Source organism: Corvus kubaryi, unplaced genomic scaffold (genome assembly GCF_017639235.1).
Source record: "Corvus kubaryi isolate FWS band 111438036 unplaced genomic scaffold, C.kubaryi_AGA036_p1.0 37382, whole genome shotgun sequence".
Lineage (NCBI taxonomy): Eukaryota > Metazoa > Chordata > Aves > Passeriformes > Corvidae > Corvus > Corvus kubaryi.
Genome location: NW_024581124.1, coordinates 5,688,599 through 5,707,934, shown reverse-complemented (window position 1 = coordinate 5,707,934; position 19,336 = coordinate 5,688,599). Strand labels below are relative to the sequence as shown.

Here is a 19,336-nt window from a genome sequence, read left to right as displayed (position 1 = left end):
GTGCTTTTCACCATCACACCAACCCTGTGTCTGGGCTGCTGCATTTAATGGGTTTACACAATTTGATTGAAGTGGATTTGTTGGCTTTTATATTCACATGGCCTCGAGCACCTCTAGTGATCACAGTGACTCACAAAGTCCAGGTCTTCCCTTTCTCTGAATCTTTTCTGGTGTTACAGAGCCCTGGGATCTATTCCATACCTCCAGCATCCTAGCTGCCTTTCTCCAGCAGCACAGTGGATAAACCACAGCATTATCAATTTGTTTTATTCTCTATGTGCCTGCTGCTGCTGAGCACTAAGTTATGTCCCAACTCAAAGAGTGCCCTTCCAAGAGTCAGTGCTCCAGTCTATGCATGTGATTGCTCAGTTTGGATTATACAGTGGCCTGAGCTGCTGTGGTCTCATCCTAGCCCAAGATCCCCAGTAATGGTAGAGCACCAGACTTCACTAACACAGGAGAGTGCTTTCAGATTCCTCTTCCAACAACCAAACTCTTACAGCTTGATAAAGACCACTCAAACAGAATAATGGTTCCACTTGATCAGCTAACTCTGGGTTTGGTTGCATGTCATTTATTTCAACTTGTACAGTGAAGCTTGAATAGCTGTGTGGAAAAACACTTAGTTGTTGCTTTATTCTTTCTTCTTAGGTAATATAATTTAAAAGTGGTAAATACACAGTATTTAAACTTGATACACCTGATAAAGTTAAATGCATAATAAAGGGGTAGGAATGAAACACAAGCCTTGTCATTAAACAAACAGTATAAAAATCAGGAATAGTTCAGGACCTTAGAAAAGAAACAGATCGATTGCCTGATAGGTAAAAGGGAACCACCATGGAAAACTACTCAGACAAGAGGCCTGGTTTCCCCTTAGCACTTTCCTGTGTGCTTTCGGAGCCAAAAAGGCTTAGTACCCAGCAATAAGCCCACAGTCAGCACCGGGCTTGCTTGGAAGGAAGGGAGTTGGGGAAATCAAGCTATTGCCCAGTTCCAAGGCACAAGCAAAATGTTCACTTCACTATAAGGAGAAAGCCAGCGTTACTAAGGAACAGCAGCTGGGGAACTGAGCAGGTTTATATACACAGTACAGCTTCTCTAACAGGTCATGCATTTAGAGAGATCTCCCTCACATGGCCACGCTTTATGCTTTCAACAGAGCTGACCAACCAGGAAAATCCACATCGCGTTTCTTTCCGAAACGTGCATTTGGCTGCAGCCCCACCAGAGCCTGCACTGAGGGATACTCGGTTTGGAGAGCACCTTGGGGAAGTGCTGAGCTTTAGCATCCTTCAGAACCAAGCCCGTGCAGGCAATCAGACACTGATCTGTGGGAGTATCTGAGGCCCAGAAACTGACTGGGCAGCAGGGAGCTGGTACAGCTGTTGAGAAGCTGCGTTACACCTGGCAGACCTGTTTGGTCAATGTAAATTGTCTCACCTGACAAATCACAACCAGGGATGGGCAGCACAGAGATCTCTACAACACACCTCTAGCAAACACACCACACACATTACTATGCACTAGCTACAAAGAATCAGATCCCCTAGCTTTTTACATTTTTTTTTGGCAGATCAAGTCCATTTGCAGGGTTAGAGAACCAGGCTGCCCACTCACACACATTTCCACAATGAAAAGTCCTTTGTAGGAAAGAGGGAGCAGGCAGCTGTAGTCATGCTGGCCCCCAAGTTACCTGTTTGGTTTTCCCATAGCTGAAGCTGCAGGGCTTTGGCATAGCCTCGGACTAAAATGGGAGGAAAACAGTGCGTGTCTTATGGCTCCAGACTCCATAGTATTGCTCCTAAACCACCAACTGTCCTGTCCTCACTGGCTTTGGAGAGGCCAGCAGCACAATGTTTCCATAATAAATTGCAATTCAGGGGGAACATCGTTTCAAGTGATCAAAAGGCGTAAGGGACAGTTTGGGTAGGCATCTACACCCTTGCTAATGCTGTCCTGGCTTTAACAAAAACCAGTCCTAACCAGGAATTACCAGGCCAGGTCTGACTGCAGCGGGGCCAAGGACCTCGGCACGCTGCTGCTTGTGCTGTCCAGGATAAAGGAAGACAAGGGAACGGTCACTTTCTAAAGGCAGGGCATCCATGGCCAGGGTTAATAGGCAGAGATCTTACCATTAATCCAAATACTTGGCAGTCTCCTAGTGCCTTCTTCCTGAGGGCAAAGAATTACACCTTATCAGTCCCTCACAAGCTTGGGAGACTCAAATCCTCCTTCTCTGTCAGGTACATCAAATGCCTCGTTCAAGGTCACACAACCACATCAGACTGAGAAGGGAAAACAACCAGACCTTTTCCCCCTAGTCCCACACTCCATCCACAAAACAACTGTACTTACCGTGACCCCTTTCCTTAGGCAAACCCTGGCTCCTCATTCTCCAGCTTTGTTCAAGCACAGAGAACTTGGGAAAGTGAGTCTGGACACCAGAGTCTCTCCCACCACATGACAGATTATTATTTTGTACAAGCACCACAAATAATCAGAGTAATCTGACTGAAGGTGAAAGAGCTCTTCGTAAGAAACAATCCATGAACTAGATATACACTTAATTTACTAACAAGCCTCTGACCCACAGGCATTCACAAATTACTGGTAACAAACTTGCAAAAAATACATAGCATTGGCCCCAGAATCCAGATTAAGAGTTTGGAAAACAAACATTTCTTTGAAAATTACTAGCTAATCATTAAGATCTTAAATTCTAAGCAAGCCCTAAGTCTATACTTAAAAAACAGCATAAGTTGTATTATTTTTAATTGTAGTAAACCATGTAATGTACATGGAAGTGAAGGATTTTACCCTGAATTTTATATTTTATAATATATCTACCTAGATCAAGTAAAAGATTTAGAAACAAACTGTTAGTGCTTTTTCTGTTGTTTAAAACATTCAGCTAAACACCACCTTTCACTCGTAAGTCTGCAGCAAAAATAGTTCAAGCTGAACTTAAGCCCTTAAATACCTTTTCCTTTCATACACTGAATACCTAACTTACCAAGTCCTGGTCACACCAAGGCCTCTGGAAAGGTATTAATTACCTGAGGAGGTAATTAACCTCACTTTCTGAACGTCCTGAAGATGCCATTTCATACAACTTGGCTCACAAAGATAGGCATTCTTTAAAAAGCTGAAAAGGTGGGTTTTTGCTTTGTTCCCATGCAGTTAAAAAGGTGTCAATTAAAAACAAACCAGAACGACAAGAAATAGATGCAACAACATTCCTGGTAGGTCGTGAACTCTCAAAGTGCACACGTGTGGTTGGTTTTACTGCTGTGTATCCCACTTGGCAAAAGCTTCACCCTTCTGCGCGTGCCCACGGCTACGCGATGGGCATCGCGCCCCTGGGACGCCGGCGTCAGTCCCTGCAAATTATTTGGCATTAAAACCAGCTAAAAGCAGTTCCAAACACATTTTCCTTTGGCTGCTGTGGGTTTTGTTCTGCAAAGCCCTGTTGCTGCTCACCACGACTGCTCACCTCTTCGCTGTCCGCCAGCGCCTCTCCCACCAGAAGTCAGCAGTCCAAGTGATCAGAGATGTTCCATGTTTATGGCAAATAGTCGGATGTCTGATAACATGTGATAACATGCTGCTATGTGAGCTCTACATCCAGCATTGTACTGAGATAGCGCCATGTCATGCTGTGTTTGCTGTGGGCTCTGGTCACCTCGTCCCCAGCGCACACTTTGTGACGTGCCCTGGATTGAGTTGCTCAACAGAACCATAAAGTCTACGTTCACGAAAGAAGTTCCTCCTCTCCCACGTTGGGCAAGTCGTTGCATTTCAGGTTATCTTCACTGCTTCGTTTCCTGTTTTCAAAGGAAATAAACCAGCTGCTGAGTGACTCAGAAAAAGGCAAAGCAGGCCACAAGACACCAGTTTCTGCCCCTTCCCTGCCATGGGATCTTTGGGACACTGAGCATGTGTCACTTCTCCCCACATAACAGGCTGGAAGTGCTATAAAAAGATGTTTTTCATCCCATCAGAATAGCAGGCTATTCCATGTCACAAAAATCCCATAAAGCAGTTACAGATCAGACAGAGGGTGTGTGAATGTCGCAATCATGGCCCCCATGAAAGTTTCAAAGCCCAGCTATTTAATTTCTCCTCCAGAACATTGGAAAAAGCTGCAAATGTCTTTTGGGGCTGAGGTGAGGTGATGACACTTACGGCAGCAGGTTCCCAGAGGAAGACAATGACCGCTCCTCCCTCTTGCTCCCCTCGAACGGGTTCCCAAAGGATCGCTTCCGGATCATCGTTTTAACCAAGATCTGCAAAACCAGAATGTAGTTCATCAGAGTTGCTTTTCCTCCATTCAAGAGCAACAGGAACATCCAACTTTCATGCCCAAGTAATTAAAAAAACTAGTGAAAGTAAGTCAAAGTTCTCTATTAAAAGAACAGAAATCAGAAGGAAGCATCTTTGCAAGTCTCCAGCTGCTTAATACAGGGGCTGTATCCTCATCTGAAACTCTTGCAGGTGAGAGCCACACTAGGTGTAAGAGGCTGGAAAGGAGAGCAAAGCCAAGTCTGGGAGGTTTATTTCCTCCCCAGAATTAGGTTTTACTGATTACTGCATTCAGTATCTGCAAATTCCCAGTTCTCCATGATTACCTGGCAGAATAATTCACTGGAAAGGGAGAGGGTTAAGAACTGGCATGATTTTACCTTAATGTTCATCTGAAACCAAACTGAAAAGCTGGCCATTTGTCCAGCTTTGGCTGCAAACCACAAAGTTACCAATCAGAGACTGGTGGGAACAGAGATGTGCCAGGGTTCTTCCCTGGCATCCCCCAGCTTGTTTTGCTGGTGGGAGCAGACGACAAGGTGAGCAGCACTGGACTCTGTCTCGGCAGGTGCATCCCTGAGAGCCCTTAGCTTCATTTGATGTTGTTCTCATTCCTCTGTGCCTCATGCATCTGCTCGCCAGGGCGCACAGAGAACCCTTCCATGTCCAAAGGGGAGGGTGTTTTATGCAAGAGTCAAAGCCACGAGTGAATTTCATACTGGAATGTCAACGCCTGCACTTGGCTGCACAACGATCAGGCACCAGAGGGTAATTCTGAAGATCAAATGCAAATGTGAAAATACCACATCTGCCAGTGTGTTATTTAAGAGTCAAAGAGGTACAGTAAAATCTCATTTGCCTTGAGCTGTGCTGAACACACCTGGATTTCAACAGGGCTGGGAGCACTGAGCCCACTGATCAAGTCCCCTCCGAACAGGAAAAAGGGGGTAAACCCCTCATCAATGGTGATCTCTTTAGAGCAACATCTGCTTTTTCAGCCTGAGCAGCACAAGGTACATTTGCATATTCAAATGTCTGTGGTCAGTGAGATTTCTGCAGCGCACCCCAAAGGGAGAGAGCTCCAGAAACAAGGCCAGATGTGGGCACAGCTATGAGATGGAAAAGGGGCTTCAAAGGGAAACGTGTTCTTCAAAAACATCACAGCCTGGGTGCCTACAGGCAGATAACACCATGCCAGGGAACTGTGAATGGCAAGGGCTGGCGGCACCCAGAGAAATCATTAGGTTCAAAACCACAAAGGATTTTTCACCTTCCACACAGAACAGAGTTACAATGTGGTTCTCACCACCACAGTGGGTTGCAGAGAGTAAAAATATGAGCTTGAAAAGAGATGAGATGAAGTCACCAAGAATAGCTCCAGGCGGGGGCTGATGCATGTCGTGGCCCAGATAAAATCTCCATCCTAAGAAGCTCCCACAGCCCCTATGGCTGGACAGGCAGAACAGGGCAGGAGCTCCTTGTGCCTGGCCAAAACACCTGCTCCCAGCCATGGGCAGGTTCTGGACCAGATGCTCTTTTGCCCTGAGTAAATACAGTGATATTTGGGCAGCCAGCTCAAGTGTGAAGACCAGCAACCCACTGACAGTTACCTTTGGAACTGCTCTAAAATATTCCCTTGCACTGTGGGATACAGCCACACCCTGCTGAGAGCTGCTGAGACCCTGAGACACTGAAGTGTCTTACAGCACTTGTTTCCAAAAGAGGGAAGGTCTTTGCTCTAATCCTGTCCAATGCTTCTGTCCTTCAGCAGCAAACTCCAGCTGCTCAGGGCCACCCCAGCAGGCAGCGTGGACCCTGCTGTACATCCACAGACCATCAACTCCTTTGTACTCACCACGGTGGCCAGGCTGGGAATGTGCTTCACTGAATTCTCCACCTCCTCCTCCGTCACCTCGACGAGGGTGCAGTTCTCATCCTCCGTGGGCAGCAGCTCCGCTCCGTTCTTGGTGACCCAAGGGTGCAACTTCAATTAATAATACAGCCTGTCAGGAATGATTTCCTCTTTTTCATAACTCAAACAACACAAGCCTGGCAAACGCATCTCCTTGTCCAAGCTATGGCTCCTACGTGCTCCTTGAAACGCCAGGGAGCAGGGCAGGGATGTGCCATCTCACTGGTGAGCCAGCTCACCCCGGTGCTGCCAGGAACTGCACAGTCCAGAGCAGAAAATGCCGTGGTGTGGCTCATTCAGAGCCAGCACTAGCCCCACCTACACAACCAAGCCATAACCTTGGTGACCTACAGCACTGGGATCTCTGGGCTTTAGGGAAGGAGACCTATCTTCACTCTCATCTTATGGATGAGGCAGCATCAAGAGGCAGGAGAGATTTATTCCAGTCCATACGTATGAGCAGCAGTAATGGGGAGACCCACCGAGCCCTCATCCTGAACCTGGTTTAATCCATGGCTGAAGGCAGAACCCCTGTTTCTCCTTGCCCACACACTGGTAACTTGGTCAGCTGCAGGAGGAGCACAAAATGGTTCCGCAATTCCCCCGCAATCCTTTCCCCCTACCTTGGTCTCCATTCTCTCAGCTTCTCGCCCCTTCCAGGCTCCCGCAGGGGCGAAGGACCAGAAATCTCCTGCGAAATGCTGTTGCACAGTACTTTCCTGGTAGCAGAGGAAATACTGTACTCAGGGGATTTCCTTTTGCCTGTGACTTCTATAGGCACCAAAGGTCCCAAAGCTGAGCAGGTCCCAGAGCAGGGGAAGGAGCTGGGACTTACCTGCCCAGGGGCCCTGGGCACAGGGGGAGGACCTAGCCTGGCGCGATCAAACTGACTCCCAAAAAAAGCCAAGCAAGGAGAACCCAACAGAAGTGAAGCCACAGCCAGCACCAGGAAGCTGGGTCAGTACCTTGATTTCTGGGACCGAAATCCTAGATTCAGGATTTTTATCCAACATCCTTGTGATCAAATCCTTCAAGAAGTCTGTAACTTCTGGCCTGTGGAAGGAAGAAGGGAGAGATGAGATGGGGAAAGGGATGAATGCTGTCTCTGTTAGTCACCTCAGTGCCAGCCACTGTGAGCCTTCCCAGGCAGAGGGGCTGGACCCCAGCCCCAGCAAGGATGCAACTTCGGGTCCTCATACACCCCCTCCTCTCCAAACCCCCCGAAAAAGCAAAATAACCCCTTATGAGGCAATGTGAAGTGTGATCCCACAGGGCAGAGCAGGGAGAGGCCAACTCAAAGCCTGGGTTTTGCAAAACCACAGAAGAGCAGGGCCAGCCCTACCCAGGGAGTGCTTGAGAAGCAACTGCAATGAGCTGTAAAATAAGGATTGATGGGTTGTTTTTGTTTTTGAGTACTTACTGGTCTGGGAACTCCAACGTTTGGGTCTTGATTTTATTGTGTAAACTCAAGATCCTTTCATCCATAAAAGGGCACTACCATGAAGAAAAAAAGCAATGAAGAAAGCAACAATCGCCATTAAGAGGCAGCAGTGGGGCAGCCAGAGGAACATCAGGATCTCATAGGGTATGAACGATAGCAAAGATCCAGTTACAGGGAAATTCCAGAAGATTTCCTATTACACCAATGTCTACTTATAGACACAATGAAAAAAACATTTAACCAAAAATTACCAATTGCTATAAGAGCTCCCTTCCTAAAAAATCTGCCGAGGCACAGAATTTTTTCCACTGGGGAAGAAGAAAAACACAACCCTTTTGGCTGCACCCATTCAAGGGACAGGCAAAGGTTTCCCATTTCCATCCACACATCCTCATCTCCACTCAGCTCGAACAGGGACACAAGGTGCCAGTGCCACTGCTTACCTGTAACATGGGAGGCACAAACCAACCCCCCCAAACACCAACAGCACTGAAAAACCATCTCATTACCTGCCCAAACACGAAGCAGTACAGGGTGATCCCCATGGCCCAGACATCCAAAGCCTGCAGAATGAAGAAAGCATAGTTAAATCTACAACAGACAATGTGTGCAAGGTTAGTCCAAGACCCTTCAAACTGCTATTAAATACCTTTCCAGAGAAGATTTTCCTGGTTTCTGAGAGCGTCTCTGGGGCCATGAAGGCAGGAGTGCCCACTGTGTTGGTTAAGAGGGCATCAGCTCCCTTGAACTCGTTGCTCACTCCGAAGTCGGCGATCTTGATGTGCCCGTCTTCCCCCACGAGGAGGTTGGAAGGTTTAATATCCCGATGGATTATCTTCTGATAGTGCACTGCAGCCAGAGGGACAACGAGTGGTGCAGCAGCACTGGTCTGCTGCTCTGCAGCAAAGGAGCCACAAGGGCTCCATGTGGCCTAAGCCCTTCTGCTAATGCCACAACCAGCCCCAGCTTTAAAAGCCCCTGTGCAGCATAAGCCACCAGAAACAGCACTGCACATCAGCAGAAAGGCCAGCTCCAGGTGTTTAGAAAAAAAACCCAAAAATAAGAAATCCCATCATTTTTGCAGAGACACTCACAGTATTCAATGCCCTTGATCAGATCCTGGAAATAGAACCGAGCCTGGTCCTCGCTGAGAGGTTTCAAGGTTGGGATTTCCATCACAGGGCTGCAAAGGCAACAGAGAACAGAGTTCATTCCCTACCTGGATGTGCTGAAACAGGGCCCGAAGGCTTTGTCACCAGCTGGTGACAGCACACAACCCCAAACACAGGCACCTGCAGGGTGTACTCAGCTGTAACCGGGCTGGGGAGACGCTACTCAGACCTCAAGCCCCACCATGAACCTCCCCATCACCTCTGTACCCCATTCCCACCTTGGGTGGCCAAGCTCTGCCACCCACAAACCCATCTCATGTTCAAGTGTTAGTAGGATTTAATCTGGAATTCAGTACTCACCCCTGCTTCACCAGTTCAAACACTGCAACACAAAAGAGAAGGTGATTACGGATCACTTACAGGGTATGGCTCCTGCAAGCAGTCTCAGCACAAAAGCAATTATTTTAATGACAAAAATTCTAAAAATAATATGTTATTTTTAAAAAGGAGATGCCGTCTTATGCAAGGCATGTGGCATTTGGGTTGCTCCCATTTTCACTTAAGGGGATGCTGCCAACTATCTTCTCAGTGCTGCAGCTTCAGCATCATGAAGTGCCCTCCACGGCACATAAAAACCCTCAGTTTGCCACCAAAAAAGCAGAGCCCACACCCCGAGCGAACCTCTGCGCTTGGCCTCACACACTCCTCCACTAGTACAGGCTGAACATAAATGATGGAAAAGAAATGCCTTCTCCAAGAGTTTTGTATTTACATCAAGCAAACAACTGCAGTCTGCCAGGCAGGTTGGAATGTGGCTCATTTGTACCTTGGATCATTAACTCGTGCCTTTTTCCCTGAAGTCAAAGAAATAAAAACTACTTTCTATCAGCCCGGCTTCAAAGCTGAGAACATCAGTGCTGGTGCTCTCATGGCAAAACATGCCCTGGCACCGAATTAATGCCAATAAAGTGCTATAAAGCACTCTTGTCTCTGTTCCCTACCCAAACCTCATCCTATTTGCTACTCCAGCACATCCAGGCTATACCCAAAGTGAAGAAGAGACCCAGCCCCGCACACAAAACTGCTCTAAAACACAGTGGGAACCTTTTGCCCCATCCCTCTGACACCCCAGGGCAGTGGGCAGTTACCCATGTACAGGTGATCCTCACTGGGGTCATCCAGGACCTGCCAAAGGAAGCAAAAAGGCAATTAAACAGTGCCAAGAAAGCCTTGCAAATTAAAAATTGTGATATTTTATTTAGCAGCCATCTCAGTTCTGCACCATCTGCACCATCAGCACGGTCTGCTCATCTCTGAGTTTCTACCCACAAGAGTAGGGAAAAAAAGAGGACAGAGATGTAGCTGTACTTCAAGGAAGCAAATATTTAAAACACACAGGAAGCATCATCTGACTCATGAGCCAAATAAACTCCAGCCTGCTCATCCTTAATTCTTGATTTTTGGACTGTTTCATACAGGCAGTGGGTGGAGGGCAAGGCAGCTGCACAGCTGAACCTGCACAGAAACACCAGTTCATCCCCAAAACCTGTCTCAGCACTTGCTTCCTCCACAGAAGCAATATTTTTCTGCATTTCCATTTCTGGGCAGGAAAGAAAAAATCTTTTGGGAGGTGAGGAGGTGTTTCCTTCTAAACCAAGGAAAACACAATTCTCCCTAAGGCAGGACCTTAGGCCCTTGCTCCCTTCTGGGGTCACTCCCCTTCACCCAAGACAAGGTGTAGCCCATCCCTGCAGCATCCAGGCTCCATCACACTCAAGGATGAGTTTTGGAAGGAAGCCAGCGCTTACCTCCACCAGCTTCACCACGTTGGGGTGGTCCAGCTTCTTCAGGATGGCAATCTCCTGGTAGACCTGTTCGATGGGCCCTCTGGGCTGCAGGCAGCCCTCAGAAGCAGCTTTGGCCCCGCGGGGCGGCGGGCGGCCTGTGGGAAAGGCAAAGATGTGTCCAGTCAGGAACAATCCCCCAGGATCCCCAAAACATCCCCCAACCAAAAGGTTTTGTGCCACTTACGGGGGAAGCCCGCCTGTCTCATCAGCTTCTTTTTTGAGAGAACCTTCATTGCCTGCAAGAGGGGAACAAATGTGGAATTTGGGGCTAGTCAAGGATAAAATGTGGCTGGTGGGATGGGGCAGGGAGTCAGCAGAGGGGATCCATCCCCCTCCCACCTTGCCCCGCTGCGGGCTCTAGGGCCTTGAGCTACTCACATAGTAGGTGTTATCGTCCTCGTTGTAGGCCAGCTTTACCACCCCGTAGGAGCCCTGGAGAGGGGGCACAGCCATGGGGCAGCAGTTAGGGACAATCCAAAAAACCCACATCACCAAACCTGGCTCTGGGCTCCTCCGCAAACCCACCCCACAGGGATCACAGAGCTGGTGGGCGATGCTGGGAGGAACAGGGGGGTGTACAGTCTGACATCACACTGACAGCAAAGAAAAGCTTCAAATGCCCCATTGCGTGGGAGGGAGAGCGAAGGGGGAAAATTAATAATAATCTTTAAAATATACAATTCAATTGGCACCACTCAGAACCGAACAGGAAGCAACAAAGAACTCCCATGGCAAGTGGATGGACTGCTCCCATTCTGAAGCATTCCCATGACTGGAAAGTGAAAGCGAGCCCGACGCTCTCCCACCCCAAAACCCCTCATCCCACCCCAAACCCAATATTCACCTTCCCGATCTCATCTTTCAGCTTGTACTGGTTGAGCTGCACACAGTCCTGTGGGGAGAGAGCGGGGAAGTTTGGCATGAGCCACAAAACCGCTCGCGTTCGCTCTTCTTTTAAATCTCCAGCAAAACTTTCTCTGCAAACTCACGCCCCGTCCTGCTCTACCCAAGCACCCATGTGGAGCTGGGCAGCTTTGATTCATGAGCCACAAAAGCCACCCACTAAGCCACACGTTGGTGTGTTTATAGATGGCTAATTGCAAACGTTAACGGCCGGGCAGGCGATCCTGTCCTGCCCACTCATGTGGAACAAGAGCAACGGACCGGGAGAGCCCTGAGGGGTTTAATGCTGGCAACCTGGTGCCAAGTAATTTTATTTCTTCTGGGCAAAGCAGCCTCTTGCTGCCTGTTTTCTGTCAGGCTCGGGGCAGGCAGGGCTGTTTTCTCTTTAGGTCTCAGTGAACTTCTCTGTTTCTTATTTTTAAGGAATAAAGAAACTTGTGGTACACTCCTGGCTTCCACCAAACAGCTGTGAGAGTTGGTGGCATCAGCAAAAGGCACAAAAACTGGTGAGTTGGGATCTCGCCTCCCTGAGGGCTGTCCCCATGGCCCAGCATGTCCCACTGCCCTCTGCCACACACATGCAAACATGCCGTAGGGGTTTATCCCAAAAAAAACAAGTGAGAAGAAATGCCACGGTGGGGAAATCCAGGCAGATGGGGGCAGGAGAACTGTGGGAGCAGCATTCACCCTTCTCACCTGTAATGTTCATCCCCCTCACCTGCAATCCCGTGATGGACACACGGTTGGACTCCACCGTCGGCCGCCGTGGCAGCCGTGGGGAGGAGTGTGGGGACGTCACTGGGGAGTAAGGGAGGGAGGGGTAGATGAAGCGTTCGCTGGCGCCGTTGCCATTCCCAGGTGAGCGGGCAGGCTGCGGCCGCTCCTGCAGGGACAGCTTGCGGCCGGAGAGGTGCAGCTTCCGGCCATCCCCAAAGCCCTCACTGCTGGGCACGTCCATCTCCTCCTCGCTTGCGCTCCCCGTGGCGTCGTGCTCGGTCACCACGATGAGCGAGGCCATGCTGGTGTGGCCGGGGCTCAGCGCCGGGGGGTCCCGCAGCGCCGCGGGAGCTTGGCGGCCGCAGCCTCCAGTGCAGCAGAGGGGCCGTGGGGCAGGCAAGCTGCCAGGGACATGTGGCAGTGTGGAGAGACTGATGGCCTCATCCTGGCCATGCTGTGGCGGGGAGATGTGCCTGCAAACACAGGGTGGGTCAGCCAGGCTCTCCGGAAAGCAGGATTTCCTGCTCGTCATTGTGCTACAGATTGATTTATTCATTCCATAGGGAATGGCAAAGCCAAGGGCAGTGGTGCAGGATGGCACCAGGATGCACAATCACCCTGCCATGGGACAGACCCCAGGCCAGAGCCAGCCTCAACCCCAGGGCTGTCACTACTGTTCCTCCCATGCCCTTTACCTAAACACCTCCAGGGAATAACAACTCCATCATCTCCACTATGGAAATACTCCAAAGGGGTTAAAGGGCAGGATCCAGAATTGCACTATACTGGCATAAATACCACTGAGTTCCCTACTTTACTGCTCAAAGTGAGCACATCTTTGCCAACCCCCCCCTCAGACAAAGCAGTTCAGGGGCACAGGGACTCACTTACCAAGCGTGGGGTGTAGGACCAGCCCCCTGGCTCACTGCTTCCTCCCACAGCCTATCATTGCCAGCGATTTCTCTTCCTCGCCCTGTGGCCTTCTGTGCAAAACTCAGGTCCCCAAACCTTGAGGTAGAGAAAACTGTTAGCAACAAAGAATTAAAAAAAAAAAAATCAAATAATTAAGTGATAATTAAAAAAGAGGAGAAAATTATGTTGATTCACACGTGCCAGGCACCCCACAGCACCTGGGGCTGTTCAGTGGTTGGTTGGCTCTAAACCATCCCTCTTCCCTGCCCCAACACTGGTGCTGTTTTTAATTTCTAGGTTAACAAGTTGCCACAGAAGGAAGCGAAAAAAATATCCTGAAACAACCAGCCCAGAAGCAGGAACAGGGTTTGAGGCGTTTTTCTGCCTGGTTCCCACACCTCGACGAGGCGGCCAGTTAAAATTAGCTCCACTCATCTCCATTGAAGTTTCCGTGCTGCACCCGCAGCACAACCACTCTGAATCAGCCCAGCAGAAATTATGGGTCAAGTACAGAAATCAAATCATCTCCCCCTCCTCGAGGCTTCACAATGGCCTAATTGCTGTTTTCAACACTGATCTATAAACCGGAGCTTTTGTGCCCAAGTGGGACTGGCCTGGAGCTGAAGCCAACGCGGCACCGCTCACTGCTCCGAGGCACGGAGAAGCACAGGGATGGGGAGGCTATAAATAAGCCAACGAACAGCAACAAGGACAAACTATTCCAGAAACGCCAGGTTTCGTGGGGCTGAATCCGCTCCTGGATGGGGCTCTGCTGGATGAGAGAGCTGGGAGCCACCAGCCAAGCCAAATTCTCCCCGCAGTGCTGCTGGCAGCCCACGGCAGCGTGTTTTAATGCACTCCCAAATGGATTAAAACAAACAGGCAGCCCCCCCCATTCATCCTGAATTCACAGGGATGCATCTCAAGGCCATTTGCCTGGCTTGCTTTGGGCACCCCTCCAGTGGGCACATATAAATAGCTGCCCTGAAGCCGGAGCTGATCCAGAATGCTGTGCCCTCTACCCTCACCGTGCTCTGTGGCCGCACCAAAAAAGGCAGCTCATCAGGGCAGCCTTGGGATGAAACCACCCCAGGAACATCACTGGTAGCAACATCGGTCCCCAGCGGTGCCACAGCACGGCTGGGCATCCCATCCTGCCCCCAGAGAATTGCCTGCATCCCGATTTCCAAGCGTTCCTGATAAACTTTGCCAGGCTTGAGCAAAATAGAGTTATGAAGTCTCAGTCACACTTGAGAGCTGAGCGTGTCCTGGCTGGCGGGAGTTAATTGGCTTGACCAGGATAAACATATCAAGTCTGATTAATTCAAGCAGGCTTCCCCAGGCTCTGTGAACTAAAAGTCATCCAAGCCCCATCCTAACATCAGCTGGAGTGGGAAATCAGATGGGTTTTCCCTCTGAGTGTGTGCAAAGGGTTGGAGGATGGGGGTTTTCAGAAATTGCCCTCTAAGATGACACCTCCCCTGAGAGAAACCCAAAAGTGGGGTCACACTGTTGAACACAGCCCTGTTATCCTTAATAAGCACATGAGGAGGCTGAGGAGGAGGAGGTGAACAGCTGTATTCGCAGCCAGAGAGAAAAGTAAATAGCTGAAATGAGGGCAATAATCCCAAAGAGAGAAAATACAGCCTGGGGGCTTTGGCTACACCAACCCATCCAGGCCCTTGCCTGGGGAAAAGCAGCACATTCTGGTATGAACTCCAGCAGATCCTTATGTAAAAGGGAGCAGCACATGCCCACAAAATCCTCAGGAAATATAACAGCCTGGTGTATAGGAATGATTTATCGGCACAGCTTTTGGCTGCAATCCATATATAACCCATAGCGGCTGCAGCAGGATTATCGAAGCAATCAGTCTCGCATCTAATTCAGCAAGGAGAGGGATATTAAAATGAAAAGAGGTCTGCGAAACCCTGGCAGCAGCTCTCCCTCTCGCTCAGAGTCCACGTGGCTCGAGCGGAAGCGAATGGGAGTGAAATCAGCCCCCGCGAGGGTGAGGGATTTTCACAGCCCCCTCGGGCCGCCCCAGCTCTGCTGAGAGCGTGTGGGCCCTGCCTGGGCTCTGCTGGATGTGGCCACCTCCAGAGGGGAACATGCCGACCGATTCTGGGCGAGTGCAGAGGGGACACCTCGCAGGCAGCACTGACTGCTCGGATTTAAATCAGAGCCTACGGATGCCTCAGCCTGCCCTTCCCTCCCCAGAGCTGTTTCTCTCCCCAGATGCGGGGGCCGCACACTCGCCTTCCCCACGCGTGCTTCCCTGTGGCAAGGCAGCCACAGTGTCAGGATCAGACCCTCCTAAGGGGGTAAGACTTGGTGGCAGCTCGGCAGTGACCCCTGCATCCATCCTTCCGTGGGGGTCAGCTCACAAACGCCAACTTAAGCTGTTTATTGAACTCAAAACACCAAAACCAGGGCTGATTTTACTCGCAGAGATTCTCCCCTGCTATTGCTGAAGGTTGGTTAAAAGCCAAGCAGGGCCAGCCTGGGGCAGTTATTGGTCTCCCTGGGCAGAGTCCAGTGGCTATTTTGCTTTCCCCGGTCAGGGTCAGCGGTGGAAGTGCCCGTGCCAAGAGTGGTGTCATCTGCAGCAACGGGGGCATCGATCACAGTTTCCCTTCCTACGGGTGAGCACAGACCTTGCCAGAAATATATTAGTCACTGTAGTATACAAAGACCATATGCATCCCCCACCTGACTTTAATGGGAAAAAATCTCTCGGCAGTTTCTCTAGAAGTCAAGAGGACACCCAAATTTATGAGATACTGGAAACAGGCACCCATGCCTCATCTAGGACAGGTCGCTGTGCCCAAGCAGCAAAGCTTGTCATCGCCCCAGGGTGAATGGAGGAGCCTCCTGCGCTGCCTGGCCCAGCCAGCACAGGGTAAAAAGAACTGGGGAAAAAATGCAAAGCCAAGCTGGTAGCATTGTAGTGTCACAACACCCAGCAGCAGGTTTCAACAGGAGTCACAAAAACGTCTTTACCGAGGTTTTTTTATAATTTTGAGGATACTCCCTAATACTGCTGAAACAATATATAATGAGCATCCCAAAAGAGCATAAGCTCCAGAGATGGTGCTGAGCACGGGCCAGGATGAGCTCAGGGCATCCCCATCACCTTGCTCAGCACTGCCAAGCGACTCCCAGTTTTCCTGGAAACATCAGCTCCAGCCCATGATGCCCACAAGAGAGGAAATGAGAGCACTTCTGCACTTTAAAAGACATTAGGGCTGAGTTGAAAGCAAAGGCTCCTCCAAATTACCTCCCCAAAGTGGTAACAGCCTTCCCCAGAACAGCACTGGTCCATCAGACACCCCTCACAGCACACTCAGGTATGGGCTTTTGGGGTCTGTTGGCTGTTTTTCCCAAGAGAAAGTGCTCATGGAGAGGGGCCAGGAGACGGATGGGGCTCGTTCTCCCAGGAGAGGGGCTGTCTCTCTGGTTGCGGGCCATGAAGGCAACTCCGGTGCCTTCCAACAGCCACCACACATCCTCTCCCCAGTGTGGTCCCCCTGGCCCTGAGGACAACCAGGTCCTGTTCCCAGGGGTGGTTTCTGCCCCTGCAGCATTGCAGTCAGCCCACAGCTCCATCACAGTAGCTTCCCGTGGTCATCTCACTTCTGCTCTTGGTCTTGAATGTTACCTTCATGCTCCTGATGCTCTGTGCCGTGCACGTGGCTGCAGGGCTGCATCCCACTTCCTAACCACGCTCCGTCACTCGCAGCAACCCAACCTGTGGCTTCTAATGAGACCTGTCCCCTGTACACAGCCGCTCCATCAACTCCACCCCCTTCACCTTTTCCTGGACTCTCACTTGCCTCTTGACCTTAAAAATCCCCTCTTTTCCCAACCCCATGGCCTATCTTTCCCTGGCACCCCTGATCTCGCCCCTCCATCCCCGGGCAGGAGCCCCGTGGGGTCTGTGGGGCACGCGGTGTGGCCACCCGGTCCCATGGCGCGCCCGGGATGCCGGCACCCGCCGGGTGCCGCAGCACGTGTCGGGGCCGGCGGCAGCGGGATGTCCGCGGGGCCCCGGCGGCCACGGCGCAGCTCCCCGGAGCGGGATGGGGAAATGACAGCACCGAGCCCGCACCGCGGGAGTGTCCGCACAGGCCGGCCACGAGAGCCCCGTCGGGAGGCGATGCCGTTCGCCGCCCGGAGAGCAGCCCCAGCCCCGGCTCCATCCCCGCTCCATCCCTGGCCCGGCCGCCCCCGCCCGCCCGGTCCCTCCGGGCGCGGCTTTGTCTCCGCCACCGCGGGCGCATCCCCCGCCCGGGCCCGCCCGGCCTCCCCGCCAGCTCCCGCAGCACCGACCTGGCGGGGAGCGACCCCGGGACCCCGCAGCCCCCGCAGCCTCCGCCGCGCTGGGCCGGAGCGCGGCTGCCCGGCGCCGCCTTCGCTTTCGGTTCCGCTCCGGCGGCGGCAGCGAGGGAAGGAGGGAGGGAAGGAGGGAGGGAGAGATGGAAGGAGAGAGGGAGGGAGAGAGGGAGGCCCCGCTCCGCCCCGGGGAGGGGCAGGTTTCCCCCCAAGCAGCCGCATCCTGCCCGCCCGCCCCTTGTAAGCCGCTCTTGGGGTGTGTTTTGTTCTTTTGTTTATTTATAAATTTTTTTCCCCAGTGTTTTATTGCCCCCCGGGCCGCGCGGCCCCGCCTCACCTCCCCGCGGGACGCAGCGCGGAGCCCCGGCCGGTCCCGCTGCCGCCGAGCCCCGCTGCGGGCTCCCCGCGTCCCCCCCTCATCCCCCTGCCCCTGTGCAAACACTGGGCTTCCAGCGTCAGGGCGGCTGGGGGCAAACCAGGTTACCTGCGCCAGTTCCCCCGGACTGAGCGATTGCCCAAATCATCACCTAAAGGGCAGGTTTGGAAACCAGTTGTTTGGAAATGTCAGATTGTTTGCCACCACCAAACAGTTCCCACACAAGTTGCAGCTCTGTAGCGCTGAGACAGAGCTCACGGGCACGGCCTTTAACACCGCGGCTGGCACCAGCCCTCGGTCCATTTTTTGGGGTTTGTTATTTCTATCCAGCACCGTTTCTGCACCAAGCTCACCCGCGGTTTTCTTTTCGTGAAGCAACAGCTTCAGCCTTGAGCAGATGCAAATGCCACAGCCGGCCAAACCCTCTTCCTCAATTTGCTTTAAGACTCGTTTGTAGGCACCACTCTGACACCGTAGAGCTCCCCAGAGCAGAGCCAGGCCTCCATACCAGCTCTGTAGATAAATATTGTAATTCTGACCAGAACCGTGAAAGCCACTCTAAAAATCAGGTTTATGCACTTACCGTAACAGGGTGGGCGCTCCAAACATTTTAAGGGTTGAACTCCTTAATGTCGGTTAATACACAGCTGAGAGGGAATGAGCCACCACCAGCGTTCCACAAAGCTGGGTTCCCCTTTGCTGTTGGGAACATCGTTTTAAAATCAAGTCTCTGATGATCTGCCAACAGCCCCGATGCAGCACTAATTAATGGAATGTGTAAACTAACACCGGACTATCCTTGTCTCAACCACACCTTCATGCTTCTCTCTTCCTCCTTACCTGGCCAGGCTCCAGCAGAACCAGGTTTAGGTCTGGTCTGGCTTTCTCGTTGCTGACAATGCCACAGTTAAATCTACTGCTTCCAGGCAGGGTAGCTGCCGGTGTTTAATGATGTTCAGCTTTTATGTAGGCACCAGGTGACTGGCACCCACAAAAGGTTTACACTCACAGAAGTGCAATCCCACCTGCCCTCAAATCCCACACTACAGCCAAAATGAAATTTTCTTCCAAAATGAGGATCTCATTGTTAGCAGCCAGTGCCAGCACATCAGATAGTCAGTTAAATAATGGTTTAGGTTAGAAAGGACCTCAAAGACCATCTCATGGGCAGGGACACCTTCCACTATCCCAGGTTGCTCCAAGCGGTGTCCAGCTTGGCCTTGGACACTTCCAGGGATGGGGCAGCCGCAGCTTCTCTGGGGAAGCTGTGCCAGGGCCTCACCACCCTCACAGGGGAGAATTTCCCCACAGTATCCCATCTAACCCTGCCCTCTGCCAGTGGGAAGCCATTCCCCCTTGTCCTTGCCCTCCAGGCCCTTGTTCAAAGTCCCTCTCCAGATTCCTTGAAGGCTCCTCCAGGTACTTCAGTCCGTTTTGCTCTCCATCGATTCACCCATAAAAGCAGAGCAGGTGAGT

At 51.3% G+C, this 19,336-nt stretch overlaps 1 protein-coding gene across 2 annotated transcripts; it reads right to left on the bottom strand.

Annotated features, from left to right (window-relative positions):
- Positions 1-552: 552 nt before the first annotated feature.
- CAMKK2 (calcium/calmodulin dependent protein kinase kinase 2) lies at positions 553-17,566 on the bottom strand. Of its 2 annotated transcripts, none has more exons than XM_042034829.1 (18): positions 17,482-17,566; positions 13,129-13,245; positions 12,239-12,710; positions 11,462-11,509; positions 10,996-11,049; positions 10,802-10,853; positions 10,579-10,712; positions 9,919-9,955; positions 9,131-9,152; positions 8,753-8,841; positions 8,308-8,507; positions 8,168-8,221; positions 7,638-7,711; positions 7,183-7,270; positions 6,841-6,936; positions 6,161-6,289; positions 4,189-4,289; positions 553-3,827 (listed from the first exon to the last, which is right to left on the bottom strand). In XM_042034829.1, exons 3-18 carry the CDS (start codon positions 12,536-12,538, stop codon positions 3,755-3,757), a joined length of 1,551 nt encoding a protein of 516 aa, XP_041890763.1. In that variant the 5' UTR covers positions 12,539-12,710; positions 13,129-13,245; positions 17,482-17,566; the 3' UTR covers positions 553-3,754. The 2 variants fall into 2 exon arrangements, with proteins under 2 accessions (XP_041890763.1, XP_041890765.1); XM_042034831.1 differs by having other exon boundaries at positions 13,129-13,261; positions 17,482-17,563.
- Positions 17,567-19,336: the final 1,770 nt, after the last annotated feature.